At 58.9% G+C, this 17,444-nt stretch overlaps 1 protein-coding gene across 8 annotated transcripts in view; it reads right to left on the bottom strand.

The window, feature by feature from the left end:
• The window catches only part of ACSF3 (acyl-CoA synthetase family member 3), a 62,412-nt gene extending 48,860 nt beyond the window's left edge, over window positions 1-13,552 (bottom strand). For 5 of the 8 annotated variants that reach the window (XM_067720672.1, XM_067720668.1, XM_067720673.1 and 2 more), the window contains exons 1-3: window positions 13,448-13,552; window positions 6,369-7,068; window positions 5,059-5,214 (exon numbers count right to left, since the gene is read on the bottom strand). In XM_067720672.1, the coding sequence (XP_067576773.1) occupies window positions 5,059-5,214; window positions 6,369-7,022 (810 nt within the window). In that variant the 5' untranslated portion in view covers window positions 7,023-7,068; window positions 13,448-13,552. Of the gene's footprint in view, window positions 1-5,058; window positions 5,215-6,368; window positions 7,069-7,494; window positions 7,729-8,727; window positions 8,811-8,913; window positions 9,396-13,447 lie in introns of those variants that run through there. The other 3 variants (XM_067720669.1, XM_067720670.1, XM_067720671.1) reach the window with 3 other exon arrangements.
• Between the last annotated feature and the right edge of the window lie 3,892 nt (window positions 13,553-17,444).

The raw sequence follows: 17,444 nt of genomic DNA, 5'->3' as shown, positions 1-17,444 counted from the left end.
TGAAAGGCTGGAGACAGGAGAACAGATGCCTGTTTATCCCGTTCCACCGGCCTGTGTGCGCGGCCCCGCCCAAGTGGCCCCAGGCTGTGGGTCAGATCTGAGACGCACTTGAGCTTAAGAGCTCTGCTTCCCTCCCCCAACTCCGCCTGCAAACACCTCCACCCACTTCAACAAGACGCAGATTTCTCAAAGCCTTCTGCGGCCACAGGTGTGCCAGGCAGCAGGCTTCACATGGGCACCGCAGTCCCGAGCAGGGCACTGGTCTCTACAGAGTGCCCTGGCAGTGGCCCCAGCGGCCTGCACCGCCGAGCCGAAAGCAGTGCCACGCGCCGGGGTCTGCGCCCTCCTGCCTCACCGGCCGGGCCCCACCCTGACTCAGTGCCTCTCCGAGAGCCACCGTGATCCCGAGAAGTCACCGGAGCACGTATCTGCGACAAGGAATCGATCGCAGCCAGGCAGCCTAATCAACAACCAGACTGCATTCCGCGGGGCTGACGGCGGACAGCCCGCCATCAGTCTTCCTGCCGTCCCCGAGTCACCGCCACCGCATCAGTCAGCCTCGCGGGACGCAGACAGCCCCTCACCCCACTGTCCACGGAAGGGCTTGAAGCCGCCAGGAGCTGAGACCGTGTCAACACCAGTGCAGGTTTCTGGGCCCCGCACCTCTTTACACTCATTTCTTTGTTTTTTGTTTTCAATGAATGGTAATACTCTTTTTTTTTTTTCTTTTTAAATATATTTACGTATTTGGCTGCGCTGGGTCTTAGTTGCGGCAGGCGGGATCTTCGTTGCCCCACGTGGGATCTTTACTTGTGGCATGTGGGATCTAGTTTCCCGACCAGGGATCGAACCCAGGCCCCCTGCACTGGGAGCGAGGAGTCTTAGCCGCTGGACCGCCAGGGAAGTCCCCACGCGCATTTCTCAAACACAAGCGTAGACAAGCCCCGATATTTAATAATGCTGAAGGTGGGGTTTTCCTATCAATGGTATAAGCAGATTCACAAAGCTCTGAAGCTCAGGGCTGCGTCTTCTATCAACCACAGCAAATGTGTTGGACCCTTCAGCCCTGCTGCATGGTTCTGAGAAACCCCAAGTCAGTGCCTAGGATCGGGAAGGTCTGAGCTGACTGTCCCGGCAAGCTGCCCTGCAGCCTCTGGTCTCCAGCCCCCAGGCAGGAGACAGGCAGCATCCCAGGGTCTCGCTCTCAGAGGTGCAGGCTGAGTAGTGACAGCGAGGGGCCACTGCAGTGACGGGAGACAGCTGGAGGCCAAAGAAAATAAATGGGACCTGGTGGCCTGGGAGCAGGTGGGAATCCCTGAGGTTTGTTTCCCTGTTGAGTGCTTCCTTGTCCAAAATCCGCTCTCGTTTTCACAGTATCTAAGCTACACAGGTACATGTTGAACAGAGCCAATCCCGTTAGGCTTTACACCAGCAAGACCTCTCGGGAGGGTGAACACCAAGGCCGTCAGGTGGAGCTGCCCACACCCCAAGGATGATATTCCACATGGAACCCCCGGCTCAGGGACACTGACAAGCCCGCCCGTGTAACCCGCCACCTGCGGCCACGGGCAGTGGCAGATGGAGCTGAGCTGTGAGCACAAGAAGCCCCATCCGCCGTCCTGGTCTTTTTTTTTTTTTTTTAATTTAATTTTTGGCCACTTTGGGTCTTCGTTGCTGCACGCGAGCTTCTCTAGTTGCGGCAAGCAGGGGCTACTCTTTGTTGCAGTGTGTGGGCTTCTCACTGCAGTGGCTTCTCTTGTTGTGGAGCACGGGCTTTAGGCACATGGCGTTCAGTAGTTGCAGCACATGGGCTCAGTAGTTGTGGCTCACAGGCTCTAGAGCACAGGCTCAGTAGTTGTGGCGCATTGGCTTAGTTGCTCCACAGCATGTGGGATCTTCCTGGATCGGGGCTCGAACCTGTGGTCCCCTGCATTGGCAGGCAGATTCTTAACCACTGCGCCATCGGGGAAGTCCCCGCCCTGGTCTTTATACACGTCTACAAACCCAAAGTGTGCAGAGAACTCTATCCCTTTAAGGGAACCTTGTGGTGGGTTTTTCAGTGGAATGTTGTTATGTTTATCTGCTTATGCTCTGATTCCTGAGGAGCTGATACAGTAAAGTTTTCATTAAACAAATAACCACTCCCCTAAGTGACTTTCAGGGACGCTCTCCCCAGAGGCCTGTTCACAAGTCCAGACGATCACAATGACAAAAGCCAAGGGGGAGGCTGTGGAGAGGGTTCAAGGGGCCAGCGTTCCCTCATGGCCCATGGGGCCCGTAAGTGATAACTGTCCATTCATCTACAACAGCTCTGAGCCACCTGCTCTAGGCCCTGGGGACAGGCCCTAAAGAGAAGGAAAACCATGCCCTCGGAAGTGACATTTTAGGGGGAGAGAATGAGGACCCACAGCAGAGTCTACGTGGCTTCGAGGTGGTAAGTGCTACACTGAACAGTAGCGCAGATCAGGCCAGGACGGGGGCCAAGATGCACAGAGACTGAGCCTGCAGGCCCAGGGTGGTGGGGGTAGGTGGGGAGGAGAAGGTGGCGGTGGAAGAGGCCAGCAGGGGCCGGGGCTCCCCTCCTGGGCGAGGCAGCCACACTTCCTGCTCTTTCTTCACCTTCCCGGGTCTGTGCTTTGGGGAAGGAAAGGCCTGCTCAGTCTGCAGGCCAGCAGCCTGCCGGCACCCCTGCCTCGCCCACCAGGCACTCACATGGATCAGGACCGAGGAAATCAGGAAGCTGGGACTGTAGCCGGCTGGTCCGCCACTGCCGCTCAGCCTGTCTGGGTCCCGGATCTAAGCTCAGGGTGGGGCACCCCTCCGTCCTCCTGTCTTTGTGGTGCCCTGCAGGGAGGCCCTCTGGGTGAATGAAGCATTGGGGGGAGGGCAGCTTGCATTCTGTGGAGGCCCCAGGGCGCTCCTGCACTCCTGCTGCACAAGGCCAGACAGTCACAAAACCTCCCTGGGACTAGGGGGCGAGCTGGCTGTCCCCACTTGCCCTTAGCAGTCACTCCCGATAGCCTCAGGGCCCCCCTTTCTCCCCCTCCCCGCTGCCCAGTCAGTTCAGTCAGAGCCCCCTCAGGAAGCCATGTGTGCCGGGCCAGACCGACCCCTTTGGAGAGTCACTGGGACTTGTGTTAAGAGGCAGACAGCCCTCTGTAGACCCCGCTGTCTAAATCCTGAGGCCCTGCAGCTGAAAAACAAACAGCAGGATGGGGGCGGAGGAGGGGGCTGGCTGGCTGGGCAGGGTCTGAACGGGCTGCCCTGGCCCTCGGACTGCCACTTCTACTGTCCGGCTCGCCGGTCTGTCCACAGCGCTCACGCCGGATTTTAAGCTACGTTCTCTAAACGCAACAGCATCACCTGTCAGCACACAGGGTCCCCAGCTTCCCTGACGCTGGTCTGCACGCAGCACCCTTGCAAACAGGAGGAGAAAGGGTCCCTGCTTCTCCCTGCTTTGCGTTGCTGGGATTGGGCTCAGTGCCCACCCTGCGCCAGGCTCATCGCTCCTCCGTTAGAGGACGAGACGGAAGGTCAGGGAGGTGCGGGGCTCGCCCGGGACCAGCCTGTCTGTAGCACCTCGTCCTCTCACTCTGACCTGGCACCAGCACCGATGTGAATTAAGGCTCCAGGCGTGATGTGAGGACGGGCCGGAGACGATCTATCTAGAGCTGCCTCTTTCTGGTGGAGACAGAGGAGGCCGACTTCAGTGAACGATGGATTCTGCAGACCAGGGACCCCAGGCCTCAGGGACCCCTCGTGAGGAAATTCACCCTGGAATAAAGTGACTAAACAACAAGCTCTGTGCTGCGGGCCGAGCCTGGGCACCTCTCCAGAGACCTCACTCGGCAGCCCTGCTGTGCAGAGGTCTCCAAGCCACTCCTCTCCTGGGGCTGCAGACCTGCAGGACAGCAGCCAGCACAGGAGCCCCGCCCCCACAGGAGCCCTGCCCCACCTGGAGCCCATCCCCCAACCGGAGCCCCGCCCCCCACAGGAGCCCCGCCCCCCACAGGAGCCCGCCCCCACCTGGAGCCCAGCCCCCATCTGAAGTCCAGCGCCCACAGAAGCCCAGCCCAGGTGCTTCCTGGGCTCTCCCACTTCGCATTCCCATGCTGTATAGGTTACAGCGTGAGTCAGTGACAGAGTAGGGTCTCGTTCAAGCCCTGTGCTTCCTGCCGGCCCCACGGGGATGTGTCACTCCGGCAGCCTCTCCGTGCAGTCAGCCCATCACCACCTCAGAGCCCTGCCTTCACCTGCCCCAGGCACCTGTCCCCACCAGTACATGGGACACGGAGGCTGGGATGGGACTGCTGCACAGCAGCTCACCACGTGCCGGGGGCAGGGGCAGCGTCTGGCCAGGTCGCTCCCCTCCTTCTGCACTCTGCTCTGCAGTGCCCGCTCTGCCCCACCTCGTATCCACTCGGCCTCCCTGGCCCGCTGACCGCAGGGCAGTGCTGGGAAAGAACCCCCTGCTGAAAAGAGGAGCCGGTGGGGAGGCTGACACGGAGCCCCCAGCTGGGCCATCCATTGGGACCTTGAAAGCCAGCAGTCAGCTGCACAACAGCCCCAAGACATCCACGTGCTCACCCCCGTGGATGCGCCCCTCACGCGGCAAAGGGGACTCTGCAGGGGTCTGGAGAAGGTGCGGTTGCCCTGGACACTGGGTGGGCCCGACATGGCCACAGGGTCCTCATGTAGAGGGAGATCTGGCCACAGAAGAGGCAGCGGTCACGAGAATACAGAAGCAGAGGCGGGGGTGATGCAGCCACAAGGCAGGGCACACAGGCACCTGCAGCAGCTGGAAGAGGCAGGAGCGGATTCCGCCCCGCAGCCTCCAGACAGAATCAGGCCTGCGGCGCCTGGCCCTTAGCCCCGCGAGCCTCACTTGGACCTGGCCTTCCAGAACCGAGAGTACACTTGTGCTGTGCGAAGCCCCAGTGGCGACCCTCTGCTCCAGCAGTAACAGGAAGCTCGCCGCTGGGACTCTGCACCCCAGAGAAGGGACCTAGCCCGGGGAGGCCCGGAGCCCGCGACGCCGAGAGCCCGGCCCTGACTCACCAGCTGAGCGCTGAACTCGGGCAGCATCACGCAGGTGGCGCCCACCCAGAGCGGACAGAGCAGCTTGTTGACCACGCCGTGGACATGGTGCAGCGGGAGGACGTGGAGGATCACGTCGTCCTTTGTCCAGGCCCATTTGCGGACCAGCCCCGTCACCTGGAGAACGGCAGCACAGCCTCAGAATAGGACGGCGCACACAGCCGGCCGCGCCAGCCGAAAAGGCGGGAGGAGACGGCCGCTGCCCCGCCCTTGACGGCATGGGAGGACATGGTAACAGAATGACCTGGGGTCTGACCGCGGGGCCGTCTGTCCACCACTTACCCTCCTGCTAGAGAACAGGGCCGCATGTAGTCAGGGGCTTCAGCCAGTTTGAAAGGGCCTTTGATTTGGGGTCAAAGGCCTCTGCAGACGCTGGGCAGCTCTCCCCTCAAGCGGCTCCGACAGGCCAGGCTGGAACCCGGCTGTCTGTCTGAGCCACGTCTGTTCTGGCACCATCCTCGCCCCGGCTGAGCCAAAAAGTCCCCGATCACTGCCGAGCCTGCCTGGTGCATGCTGCGGTGACGGCCATGTGCGAACACAAGTGAGATGCCCACCCCGCAGAGATACTGGTCCAGAGATGGCCTCTCCAGACAAAAAGCACGTCTCCTCCGCGGAGACAGAGACGACGTGTAATCACGCCTTGCCTGCAGCTGGCCCGACTCAGTTCATGCTGACTTATGGACTGAATTAGCCTGAGTTGATGGCGTTGACCTCTGACCTCCCTCTTTGTGGGTTTGAACTTCTCTCTTATTTTCCCACTCCTGCTGTGTAAAAGTCTTCACTGTACGTGCAAATGCTTTTTGGAAGCAAGAAGAGTATAAACTGCAGATAGATACAGCGGCTGGGGAGTTTCACAGAAATGGTAACTGAGGCCACGGAACACAAGCTAACACCTACGATGTGGCGCACACGAGTTCCTGCTTCTCGTTTCCCAAACCAGCCGCACTTAGGTGCTGACGGCACATCTGGATAATCGCTTTGGGGCTGGTTTCCTTTAAAACCTCAGCGTCACATAGAGTGGCCCGTTCCATGCTCCACACGCCACGGCTCTGGAGGAGCCCGAGGGGGCCTGTTACCCCCCGGCACCTGGGCACTGCACCCCCTACACCGCCAGTGGGGCTGCCGGTCACGCGGCCCCGGGGGTGGGACGATGAGAGCTGTGGCTGGCCCTGCAGAATGAACAGAAGGCCGCCTGCCGTGACTGCTGCTGGGACTGGCCTGCGGGGACACAGCTTGCACCTCCCAACCGTGGCGGCCCCAGAAGCACTCACCACGGCCCTGATGTTCTGATGCGTGCTCAGGACGCCCTTGGGTCTCCCCGTGGTCCCGCTGGTGTAGATGATCATGGCGCCCCGGTCTCTCCAGTCCCACTCTGGCAGCCGGCCTTCCCCGGGGTCCTCGGCTGCCCCGTGGTAGACTGCGGGCGAGAGAGGCAGGAGCGGGACCCCCAGCTTCTGGACCACCGGGCTCAGGAGCTCCACGTGCTCCGGGCCGGCGAGGACCACGGAGCTGCGCGAGTCCCGGATGAAGTACTCCAGCTGGGCCTGGGGGTGCTTCCTGCAGAGGGGGACGGCGATGCCGCCGCTCATCCACGTGGCCCACTGCGCCACCACGAAGGAGACGTCATTGCTGCACAGGAGGGACACCCTCTCCTCCCGGAGGTCCCTGTCGGCACAGCCACGGAGCCGGCAGATCTCCCGGGACAGGCAGAGGCTGCGGGAGTAGAGGTCCTTGTACGTGTGGCTGCCGTGCTGGTCGACGAGGGCGATCCTGTCCCCGAAGCCCAGGGCGCGGCGGAAGCCCAGCGTGCTGCTGTCGGAGCGCGCGGCCGGGGCCGTGTGCAGGGCGCCGCGTCCTCTGCACCTCCGGGGGGCTGGCCACCAACATGGCCCAGGCCAGGCCCAGGCCAGGCGCCGGAGGGACATCACCACGCGGGGCAGCGTCGCAGCAGCAGACACAAAGTGCCGGTACCTGGCGGGAAGAGAGGGCACTGCGGTCACTGCCCTGTGCTGCCGGACCCCCACGGCGGCCGGAGAGGTGGCCTCACTTCCAATCACGGGCGGACATCCCGAGACCGGAAATGCTAACGATCTCACAACACACACCTTTGGAACTTAAATGACCAAAGTTTCAGCTTTTTATTCAATCTCATTGCTTTAAAGGTTTTAAAAACATGCAAGATTCTAAAACAATGAACTAAACTAGGGAAGCCAAGGAGAAACAAACAGAACTCGATGCACTTCAGGTAAACTCTGAATAACGGTTTTCAAACACCTGAACCCGGAGAAGTACGAGCCGAGAGAAGTACGTGCCAAGGGCCCTTGGACAGCACGGTGTGCACGACGCGGGTCCACGTACACGTGGCTCGTTTTCACTAATCTGCACTGCGGCACTTACACGAGTGTGAATACGGAGGGCGGGGGTGTGCAGGAAGGGCCGGCTGTGAAGTCACTCGGATTTTCGGCTGTGGGGTCGCCCCTAACGCCCACCCGACCCCCGCCTGGTTCAAGGGCTGGCTGTGTTCCCTCCCCGCCAGCAGCGGGGCCTGGAAATTCCGGCGAGCGGAGCACAGGCACTGGGCTCACTTCTGCTCTGGAACACGTGCCGAGCCATGGACTCCTAGGAACCTGTCTAAAATAGAGCAGAGACGCAAACAGGGCAGGTTCACATGTCTGCAAAGCGTCACTCTGTTTTTTAAGCCAAAACATAACTCTTCCCTCTCTTCCCCACAGCCTAACTACTAAACAATGACCAAAACAGTCCGTCTGCCAGGAGGAGGGCTCCCCAGGAAGGCTGTGAGCCACGACCCGCACCTGGAATTCTCCAGTGTGCTCTAGAGGAGGCGGCCTGGGAAAGGGGGGCCGGGCGCACCCCCTCCACGCTGCCACCCCTCCACTCGAGAGGTCAGGAGCCCTCCTGACCCCCAGAACCACGGAAGACGGTTCCTTCCCAGCGCCAGGGCGGCCAGCAAGGTCCACGGGCCCCCACCTGCCCTGGCTCGGCGTCCCCACTGCCGTGCCCTCCCCACTGCAGCCTCTGCCACCTCTGCTCCGCCTGGGCGCTCTCAGCCAGAGCAGCATCCCTGACGGGGAGCTGACGGGTGCACCAGCTCCCCCGGTTGTTCCTGAAGGATTTTTAATGAGTATTATTTGGTAACAGACTTAATATATTACGTGTGTTTCCACCTTCGACCACCCTGTTCAATCAGCAAGGCAAGCACTGTTAACCCTATCTCACCCACGAGAAAATTCAAAGTCCCCCCTCCTAAATCACAGCCAGGAGCCCAGCCGGAGCCTTCCCACCCGCAGCCATCGTTCCCCACCAGAGTCACCACGCCAGACGCCCACGGCCACCCTGGCCCACGACAGCACAAGGAAATGGCCTGATGCTGGCTATGCCGTGGCGGGGGGGGGGGGGGGGGCGTGTCTCTCCCTGTTACTGGGGCGGGGGCTGGGGGGGGCAGACTTCACAGGGACCCTAGAGAGCACTTCTGAGTGTCAGAGGCTGATGAGGACGCCTCCAAGGCATTGTCCAACAACATCATAAAATAAAACTTGTAACTCTCGTTCCCGTTCCAACGGGCCCAGCAAAGCAGGGAAGGTGGGGACTGGCGGGCGGGCAGCCCCGCACCTGCTGCCAGGAGGCTGCTTCTCCCGGGCTCAGCGCATCCTCTCCCCGACAAGCCTCACTCTTCCGTCTCCTTCATTAACTTGCTACGGGGGAAAACAAATGTGCTATGTTTGTTACATGTACCAAACAGTTTTGTTCTCGGTTGTTAATTTAAAAAACAGACTACACACAACACTTTATAATTACCTAACAAAACAAACGGCCCACAGCAGTAAAGGTCGGGACTGAGCTCTCCTCTGTCCTGAGATCCTCCGCGTGCTGGCTGCCCCGGGTGGCAAGGGCTCTGACACAAGGTCTCCCAGCCTCCCGGCCCAGCAGGCGGAAACCTGGCACCAGAGAGATGCCCGCCTGCCTGACCCTCCTGCCTGCAGGGGCCTCGGCGGCCCCATCTCCTCCCCAACGGCTGCTCCGAGGTCCTATGGAAACACTCCCAAAAGCTCCAGGCCTCCCCCACCGGTAGGCTCTCCAGTACACGTGGCCCACACCCCTTCCAGATGAAGGAGGCCAGAGTGTCTTGTGACGTCCTGGGCTCTGTCCTCTACGCAAGGTTCAGAGGCGGGCTCGCAGTTGGTTTCACACCTCTGGATTTCTGTTACTATAAAGAAACCTGACAAATTGTAAGAAAACAGCTGGGCTTGACCAGAGAAAATAAGAAATGTGATAAACATGTGAGATGTGCCAGTTTCAGAAAGAAAATGAGCTAGTGTGGGATTCCCTGGTGGAGCAGTGGTTGGGAGTCCGCCTGCCGATGCAGGGGACACGGGTTCGTGCCCCAGTCCGGGAAGATCCCACATGCCGCAGAGCGGCTGGGCCCGTGAGCCATGGCCGCTGAGCCTGCGCGTCCGGAGCCTGTGCTCCGCAACGGGAGAGGCCACAACAGTGAGAGGCCCGCGTACCGCAAAAAAAAAAAAAAAAAAAAGAAAAGAAAAGAAAATGAGCTAGTGAGAAGCAAACCAGGGGCTTTAAGCGCTTCCTCTTCTCACTTCTAGCAAATTCTTCTCTATTTGCTTTACAGACAGGAGAAACTAAAACAAAGAGAATCTATAAACAGAAAACCTACCACACAACGTTTCTGGGTTACGGCCTGAGGCCTGAGTCTTGTTGGTGACCACGCAAGACAGATGTTCGGGGGTGCCCGCTGAAGTGACAGCATTTTCTGGGGTGTTTAGGAGCACAGCACTCAGGCACTGGGTGCCGTGGAGGACAGACAGACGGACAGCCAGGAGTGGCTGCTGCTCCTACCCCTCTGCCTGGCAGGCCTCACAGGGCTTCACAGGCAATGTCACAGCTGCTGCCGGCGACACCCACAGGCTCAGCCTTCCTCTGTCCAGACACCCCGTGAGGGGCCTAGGAAGGGCAAGCTTTCTGCCTGCTCCCCCTGGGGCCCCAGGGACTGGACCACACTGAGGGGGGCCAGTCAGAGAGAAGCTGGGGTCTGAGAACTTGAAATGAAAACTGGAAGACAGGCTGACCGCCACTTCCCCTCCCTCCCTGGCCAGGGGTGGGAGGGCTAGCTGACTTCTGACTCCATAGCAGCGAATCCACAGTGGGCTGGGGACGGATGCTGGGGGCAGGCAGTCAGAGCAGCACCTCCAAGAAAAACAGAGAGGTGAAGCCACCTGCCCAAGGCCACAGAGCAACTGGAGAAACAGCATCGAGACCCAGGCCCGGCTGGCTGCAGCACACCAACCCACTCTGAGACACCACAGGTGGTGAGGAAGGCCCTGGGCAGGGAAGGCCAAGTCCGTGCTGGGAGCTGCCCCAAGAGACACCACACATTAACTGGGCGGCACCCCCAGCCTAGTGATGGCTCAGCCGTCCAAAGAGGGCACTCAGCAGTCCCTTCTAGATGCGACATGAAAACAGGAAATGCAAGCCCTCTGTTCCCACGGTTTTGTTTTTTAAATGTATCCTAAGGAAATAATCAGCCGTGTACACAAAGGTTCACTGTGGGGTGTTCACTGCAGGGTTATTTCTGATATTGAAAAACCATGGCTAAGCCAGGTGGTCCGGAAGGTCTGAGGAGGCCAGGGCACACACACGCGTGTGGGGCTGGGCCACGGCCCGACTGCACCCGCCCCCGCAGCGCTGCTCAGGGGAGGGACGTCCCTCCAGAGACAGGAAGGTGAGCCTCCAGGTGGACACGAGGCAGCAGGGCCACAGGTGGCTTTCGTGTTCTTCTTAGCGCTGCTCAATTTGCTCCAGATTTTCTGCAATGAGCACGTACGACTTTTGTAATCAGATTTTAAAAGTCTAATAAATGACATTTATATTTTCAAATGGAGGTATTGCAACCTCAGCATTAACATTTTCTTTGGTACAAAAAAGGAAAAGGAAAAAAAATAGAAAAAAAGAGGAAAATATTAAAATTATTTGTTCTGGATGGTGGACCTACAGGGTATCTGTAATTTTCTGTAGCTCTTTAATGTCTCAAAACGACAGAGGCAAATAAAAATGAGATAGCCTTCTTCTCGCAATTAAACCTAGTGGTTCACGGAAGGCTCATGGGGACAATGATGAAGTCCTCACAGAAGCAGCTGGAACGCCCGCTGCGCTGGCCCTCAGAGCACCGCAGGCCTGGCGTCCGGCAGCAGTGACCTGGCCCCAGTGTCCCAGTGCTGGGAGGTGGCAAGACCGCCTGGCTCCGCGTGGGGACAGGTGTCCCGAGGCAGGGTGGGGCAGGTGGCTGGAGCTCGGGGGACGGGGAGCCTGCCAGGTGACCTGCAGGGAGGGAGGCTCAGGGACACGGAGCTGTGCTCACACGGGGGTGTCTGTGGAACAGACGCTGAGGAGGGGCCCTGCCTGCTCACCACGGAGCCTACAACCCAAATGACTTTTAACTGGGTAAACGCTGCCAGAGCGGCCTCCAGAGAAGCTGCACTAATTTTTTCTCCCACTGAACACGTGGGAACATGGGGCCACCCCTTCGAAACAGCTTTTAGGTGCTCCCGAAACCACCCATCATCGAGCCATTCAATACAGAGCTAAAATCTCCAAGGTCAAGGGGAGCAAGGCCCTGCCTTGAACAAGCAGAAAGAACGAGGTCAGGTCAGATGACTGTGTCCTGAGCAGGTCCAGGTGCAGAAAGGCCAACAGCTACCTCAGGAAAAGAGGCCACGCCTTCCAACCACCAGCCCCCTTGGCCACGGGGCCCCCCATCACTGCCGGTGGCACAGCCTGGAGTGATGTTGCCGCCCAGTAAATGCAGTTCGGCCACGGATTTCTCCCCATCTTGATTAACCGACGTCATGAGGTCAGCATCACCGTGCAGCAATGTCAAAAAATCCCGGCCAAGAACACGGAAACCTGAATTCTGGAGAACCGGACGCCTTCTCCCGGGCAGGCCACGCCACGCTCAGCTCCCTCCGGGAGGCCGGAGCCCAGGCAGAGACCCAGCAGAAGCTACTCAGTGCTCTGACCATCAGGTTCCCAGGCCAGACCACTTAGGTTACTTAGGGTAACCACGGCCCTCTCAGGACACACACCCAACGCCGGGAAGATGACATCTGTCACGTCCTAACCGGGGTGCTGGTTGACAGCACAGATTCTAGAGTCAAAACAGGCCCAGCCTGGAACGTTCACTGGTTTTTCCGAGTTTTCCTCAGCCGTCTAAGCCTTCGGCTCCTGTGAGAACCGCCCAGCACACACAGTGGGAAGCACACGGCCCAGCCACGCTCAGCCCCATGCTCACCACGGAGCCATGTGACAAAAATTACGCGATAAGAACGATACTTGCATTCAAATGAAGGCGGCTGGTTTCGAAATGAATCAAATGGCACCTGACGGCTCACCACCACCTGCCGCCAAGCCCGCCCGCTGTCTGCGGACTCGGGGAAGGTGCGCGGCTGGGGAGGGGCCCGCACCCTCCCTCTGCGCCGGACACTTGTCTCAGCACGCTGCCTGTGGTCTGGGGAGCCGCTTTCAAAGTTACATTTTTAAGTAACACTCACACTGCATTCAAATCAAAAACACCAAAAGGGAAAAGCAAACGCTTAAACCCATCTCCATATTAGGACGTAAAATACTATTTTAAAGATGCCATCTGGAGGGATGAAGCTTACAATCTTGGGCCGTGGCTTAATCCACAGATGCCGTCTGCCTTGAAGAGCGGCTCTGGGACATGGGGTGGGGGCACAATAGGGACTGAGGAAAGCTCGCTAGACTCGCTGGGCTTTCACGTTTCACATCAGAACCTCCGGGGGCCCCCTGAAGGCTGCTGGGGATGTCTGTGTTCCTGGGCCCAGCACCGGTGCCCCCTACCCCCACCTGTCCCTGCCTAGGTCTCCAAACATGCCCCTCCTCGGGATGGAAGCCTACAAACTCCCCAAACACGGGATTCCTGTTCCCACCTCCAATTGTCATCCTTCCCCCTTTTGGCAAACTCCTAAGCATCCTTCAAAGCCCCGCTGAGTATCACCTCCTCTTTAGTGCACAAAGCAAACAAAGAAAGTGCGGGGGGAGGGGCGTGGTGCTTCAAGGAGGATTCCTGCGGCCCAATGAGGCCGGAAATGGATTTGTTTCCGACAAGGCAGATCAACTTCCCTCCAACTATGGCTGAACGTGGACTTGACTCACTCCTACACCCCGGGGGCCTGGACGTCGCCGCCAGCGCCGCGAAGGGAAGGCAGGGTCCCCACTTGACGCAGCCCCTGCGAGGGAGGGGGCGGGGCGGGACGCGGGGTGGAGGAGCGGGGGTGAGGGGTGAGGGGGCGGCCTCTACCTCCGCAGGCCGGACTCGCGCTCCTCCTCCTTGCCGGGTCGGAACCGGAACCGGAACCGCGGCTGCGCGCGCACCCCGCGTCCGGCGCCCAAGCGCGTCCCCCGGCGCGGCACCGCGCCGCGGGTTCCGGGCGCGAACGTTCCCCACGACCGGTCGTCGCGGCCCCGGGGCCCGGGCGGCTGCGTGTTCACCGCTCCCAGCCCGAAGCGGGTTGGGAACCGGGCGCCTCAGGTGTTCTAACTCCCAGTTGGGCGGAGCCGGGCACAAGCCCGCTCGGCCGAAACGTGAGATTTCTCTGAAGTAACAAATCAACCCCGGACACACGGTTCGGGCCAGCGCGTTTCCCGCCCGCCTCCCGGGGCGCCGCGAGCCGGGCCGAACCCGGGCTGGGCCGCCGCCCCACCGCCCTCGGTGTCGGCCGTGAACCTCCGGGGGGGCTGAGGACGCGGAGCCCGAGGGAAGAGGGGCCGGAAGTCTCCGAGGAGCAGCAAAACGACTGAGATGGAAAAAAGATGAGAAGATCCCTGGGCCCTCCGTTCGGTCCAGTAAGAAAAGTATAATAGTTTCAGGAAGGGACCGCAGACAAGACAGGGGGGGAATCATCGAAGAAATTCAAGAAAATCAGAACTTCCCTGTTGCAGTGACTGGCAGGGGCCCACAGCACTTGGCAAACAGCGGGGGTGTTCCCGAGCGTGGGTGTGGGGACGCCCCTAAGCGCCCACCTGACCAGACATCCACCTGAACGTGGGCTCTTCTCGGCTATGGTCTGAATATCTGTGTCCTCCAAAAGTCCGTTGTTGAAGCCCTGACTCCGCCAATGTGATGGTGTTAGAAGCGGGGCCTTCTAACCTCACGAGGTCATGAGGGCAGAGATTCCATGAATGGGATTAGTGTTCTTAGAAAAGAGACCCCACAAGGCTCCCCGCCTCCCCTTCTCCAGGTGAGGACACAGCGAGAAGACGCGGCCCATGAACCAGAACGGGGGCCCTCACCAGACACAGACTCTCTTGATCTTGGATTTCCAGCCTCCAGAACTGTGAGAACTCAAGCCCCCCAGTCTGTGGCATCTGTTACAGCAGCCCAGATGGACTCCGACTCACCCCTGAGGTTGTCCGTCAGCGTTCCCATCCCATCCATCATTCCTTGGCTCAGTCGTGCAGACTCCCCTCCTTGCTTCCTGCCTTACCTCACATCCAGTCCTGCTGGTTTCTCCTTCAGCATCTTTCAGAAACCAGCCACTTCCCACCATCACCACTGCAACCAGGGGGCGGTGGGGAGGGTGCTGGGAAACCATGGTCTCACACGCTGATTACTAAAATAGCCTCCTCCTGGCTTCCCTGCTTGCACCTCCCTGCCCCGTCAGTCTGTCCCCAGCACGGCAGCTGGGTGGCCCAGTGACCACTCTTGTCACATCCTAGCATCCTGGACTCTGGGGTCCCCCACCTGGCAGACGGGAGCAGTCATCCTGAGGAAGATGAAACTGGGGGAATAACTGTTGTGTTTGCTCTATTGAGAGGAGATTTGAACCACTGAGGGAGAGTTTGGGGCTAGAAGAAGGATAAATACCTAGAAAACTGAACAAGAGGAAAATAGGTGAGGGACTTCCCTGGTGGTCCAGTGGGTAAGGCTACGCGTTCCTAACGCAGGGGGCCCAGGTTCCATCCTTGGTTGGGGAACTAGATCCCACATGCCGCAACTAAGGGTTTGTATGCCGTGACTAAAGATCCCATGTGCTGCAACTAAGACCCTGCGCAGCCTAAATAAATACATAAATATTTTTAAAAAGAGAGAAAAATAGGCGATAGTTAAATACTGGGAGAACAGCAGCAAAGGCAAAGTATCGCGTGGCTCTAGGACGCTCGGCTCAGACAAGCATTTACAGAATTGCAATAATGTAAACACTTACAATGCAGACATTGACGTTGGTCTAACGAATTTAGGCAGTCTCCCTCTCCCCCTCCCCCGTCCCCCTCTACCTCCCTCTCTCCCCATCCTTCTCTCTCCCCCCCCTCCTCTCTCCCTCCCTCTCCCCTGCTCTCCCTCTCCCCCTCCCTCCCTCTCCCTCCCTCCTTCTCTCTCCCTCCCTCTCCCTCTCTCTCCATCTCTCCCCCTTTCTCCCTCTCTCCCTCTCTTGGGCAGGGATGGGGGCACAGGAAGGGTGTGGCGTGGAGAGAGACGCTGAGGCTGGGTGTCCATCACAGGAGCAAAGAGCGCCGGGGTGGACACGTGGAGGTAAATATCAAAGGAATTGAAAGCCGTCTCTGGTGATTGGGAAGGGAAGGGGGGTTCCTTAAACTGTGTGGCTGGATAACTGTGTGTACCTGTGATAAAGATAAAAGTTAAACTAGACTATAAAGTAAGTTTTAAAGGGGGAGGAGACAGGAAACACCTCAAGGATGTCCACGTGGATGTGGCTCCTCTCCACCTGCAGGCAGCCCCTGCCCATCACTGAGTCTCCTTGGCTGCTGTCTCGCCTCTGGTCCCAAACACTCCAAGGATTCCCAGGGGTTTGCTTTCCACCAGGCACACAATGGGAACAGCAGCCTGATCAGCAGCCGTGGCAAATCCTAATCATGGCGCCACCACCTCTGCTGAATAACCCAGGACCCTACGGCCTCCCGCAGCTCACGACAGGCAGCTGGGTGTTGGTGCAGGTGCCGACGTGTCCCCAGGTGTGTTGCAGGCACCGGAGATGTAAACACAGCCCCTGCCCTCCGGTCACTTATGTGCTCGTGGGGGAGAAGGCAAGGGAATAGTTAGACAAGTCATATGCCATTGATGACATTATAGACTGAAGTTTTTGTCCCGCCCCCCCCCCAAATTCACATGTTGAAACCCTGCCCCTAATGTGATGGTGTTAAGAAGTGGGGTCTAGTGAGACAATCAGGGTTATATGAGGTGATGAGGGTGGAGCCCCCAGGATGGGATTAGTGCCCTTACGAGTCACGAGAGAGCCTGCTCCCCTCTCTGCTCTCCGGCCAGTGAGGACACAGTGAGAGGATGGCTGTCTAAAGGCCAGGCAGTGGGCTCTCATCAGACACATCCAGCCCCCAGACGTGTGAGAAAGAGGCACGTGTCGTTCAAGCTGTCCAAGCCGAGACAGACAAGTGGTCTGGAGGAAGATCGAGCCAGGCCAGGTGATGGGGGCCCTCAGAGGGCTGCGTGGAGCCGGTGTCCGAGGCTGGCTCTGACCACAGGAAGTGAGGAGACTGAGGCTCCGAGTGCCTGTCGCTCTGACAAAGTGACAGAGCAGGGTTTGAACCCGGAGCTCTGCTCCCTGCTCCCTGCCTCGTGCCCCTCACCTTTTCATGGCTCTGAGATTCTTGAGCGAACAAGCAGACATGTGTGTCCTCGTGCTTAAGACCAAAACTCTTCCCCACACAAAGCCAGATAGCTCCTTCCGACAAGAATAAATGGTCTCCACGGCGACATCCTCAGAGGTGTTCCCAGCAGTGTTGCTGTTGTAGCCAGGAAACAACCTAAGTGCTGCTCGGTGGGGGCTGAGTTAGGACAGAGGAAATAGCGAGATCACAGGGCCCCACGAAGTACAGTAGTGAAGCTGTATAGAAACAGTAGAGGGCTTCCCTGGTGGCGCAGTGGTTGAGAGTCCGCCTGCCGATGCAGGGGACGCGGGTTCGTGCCCCGGTCCAGGAAGATCCCACATGCCGCGGAGTGGCTGGGCCCGTGAGCCATGGCCGCTGGGCCTGCGTGTACGGAGCCTGTGCTCTGCAACGGGAGAGGCCGCAACAGTGAGAGGCCCGCGTACTGCCAAAAAAAAAAAAAAAAAGAAAAGAAACACTGGAATTGCTCATAGCAGTCTACGGTTGAATAAAAACAGCATAAATAATTTCCTAGATCCTCCCACTGGAAAACTGGAACACAAAGGCACGTGCACTAGGATTTCCCGCTGTGCACTCAGACAAGCTCTGAAGGATGGGACAGCACCCAGGAGGGAGGCACCTGTCCTCTGAAGAGACGGGCTTCTGAGATCACCGCC

The sequence above is a fragment of the Pseudorca crassidens genome, chromosome 20 (genome assembly GCF_039906515.1).
Source record: "Pseudorca crassidens isolate mPseCra1 chromosome 20, mPseCra1.hap1, whole genome shotgun sequence".
NCBI lineage: Eukaryota > Metazoa > Chordata > Mammalia > Artiodactyla > Delphinidae > Pseudorca > Pseudorca crassidens.
Note: the sequence above shows the minus strand (reverse complement) of the source record. Positions and strands in the feature narration are given on the sequence as shown.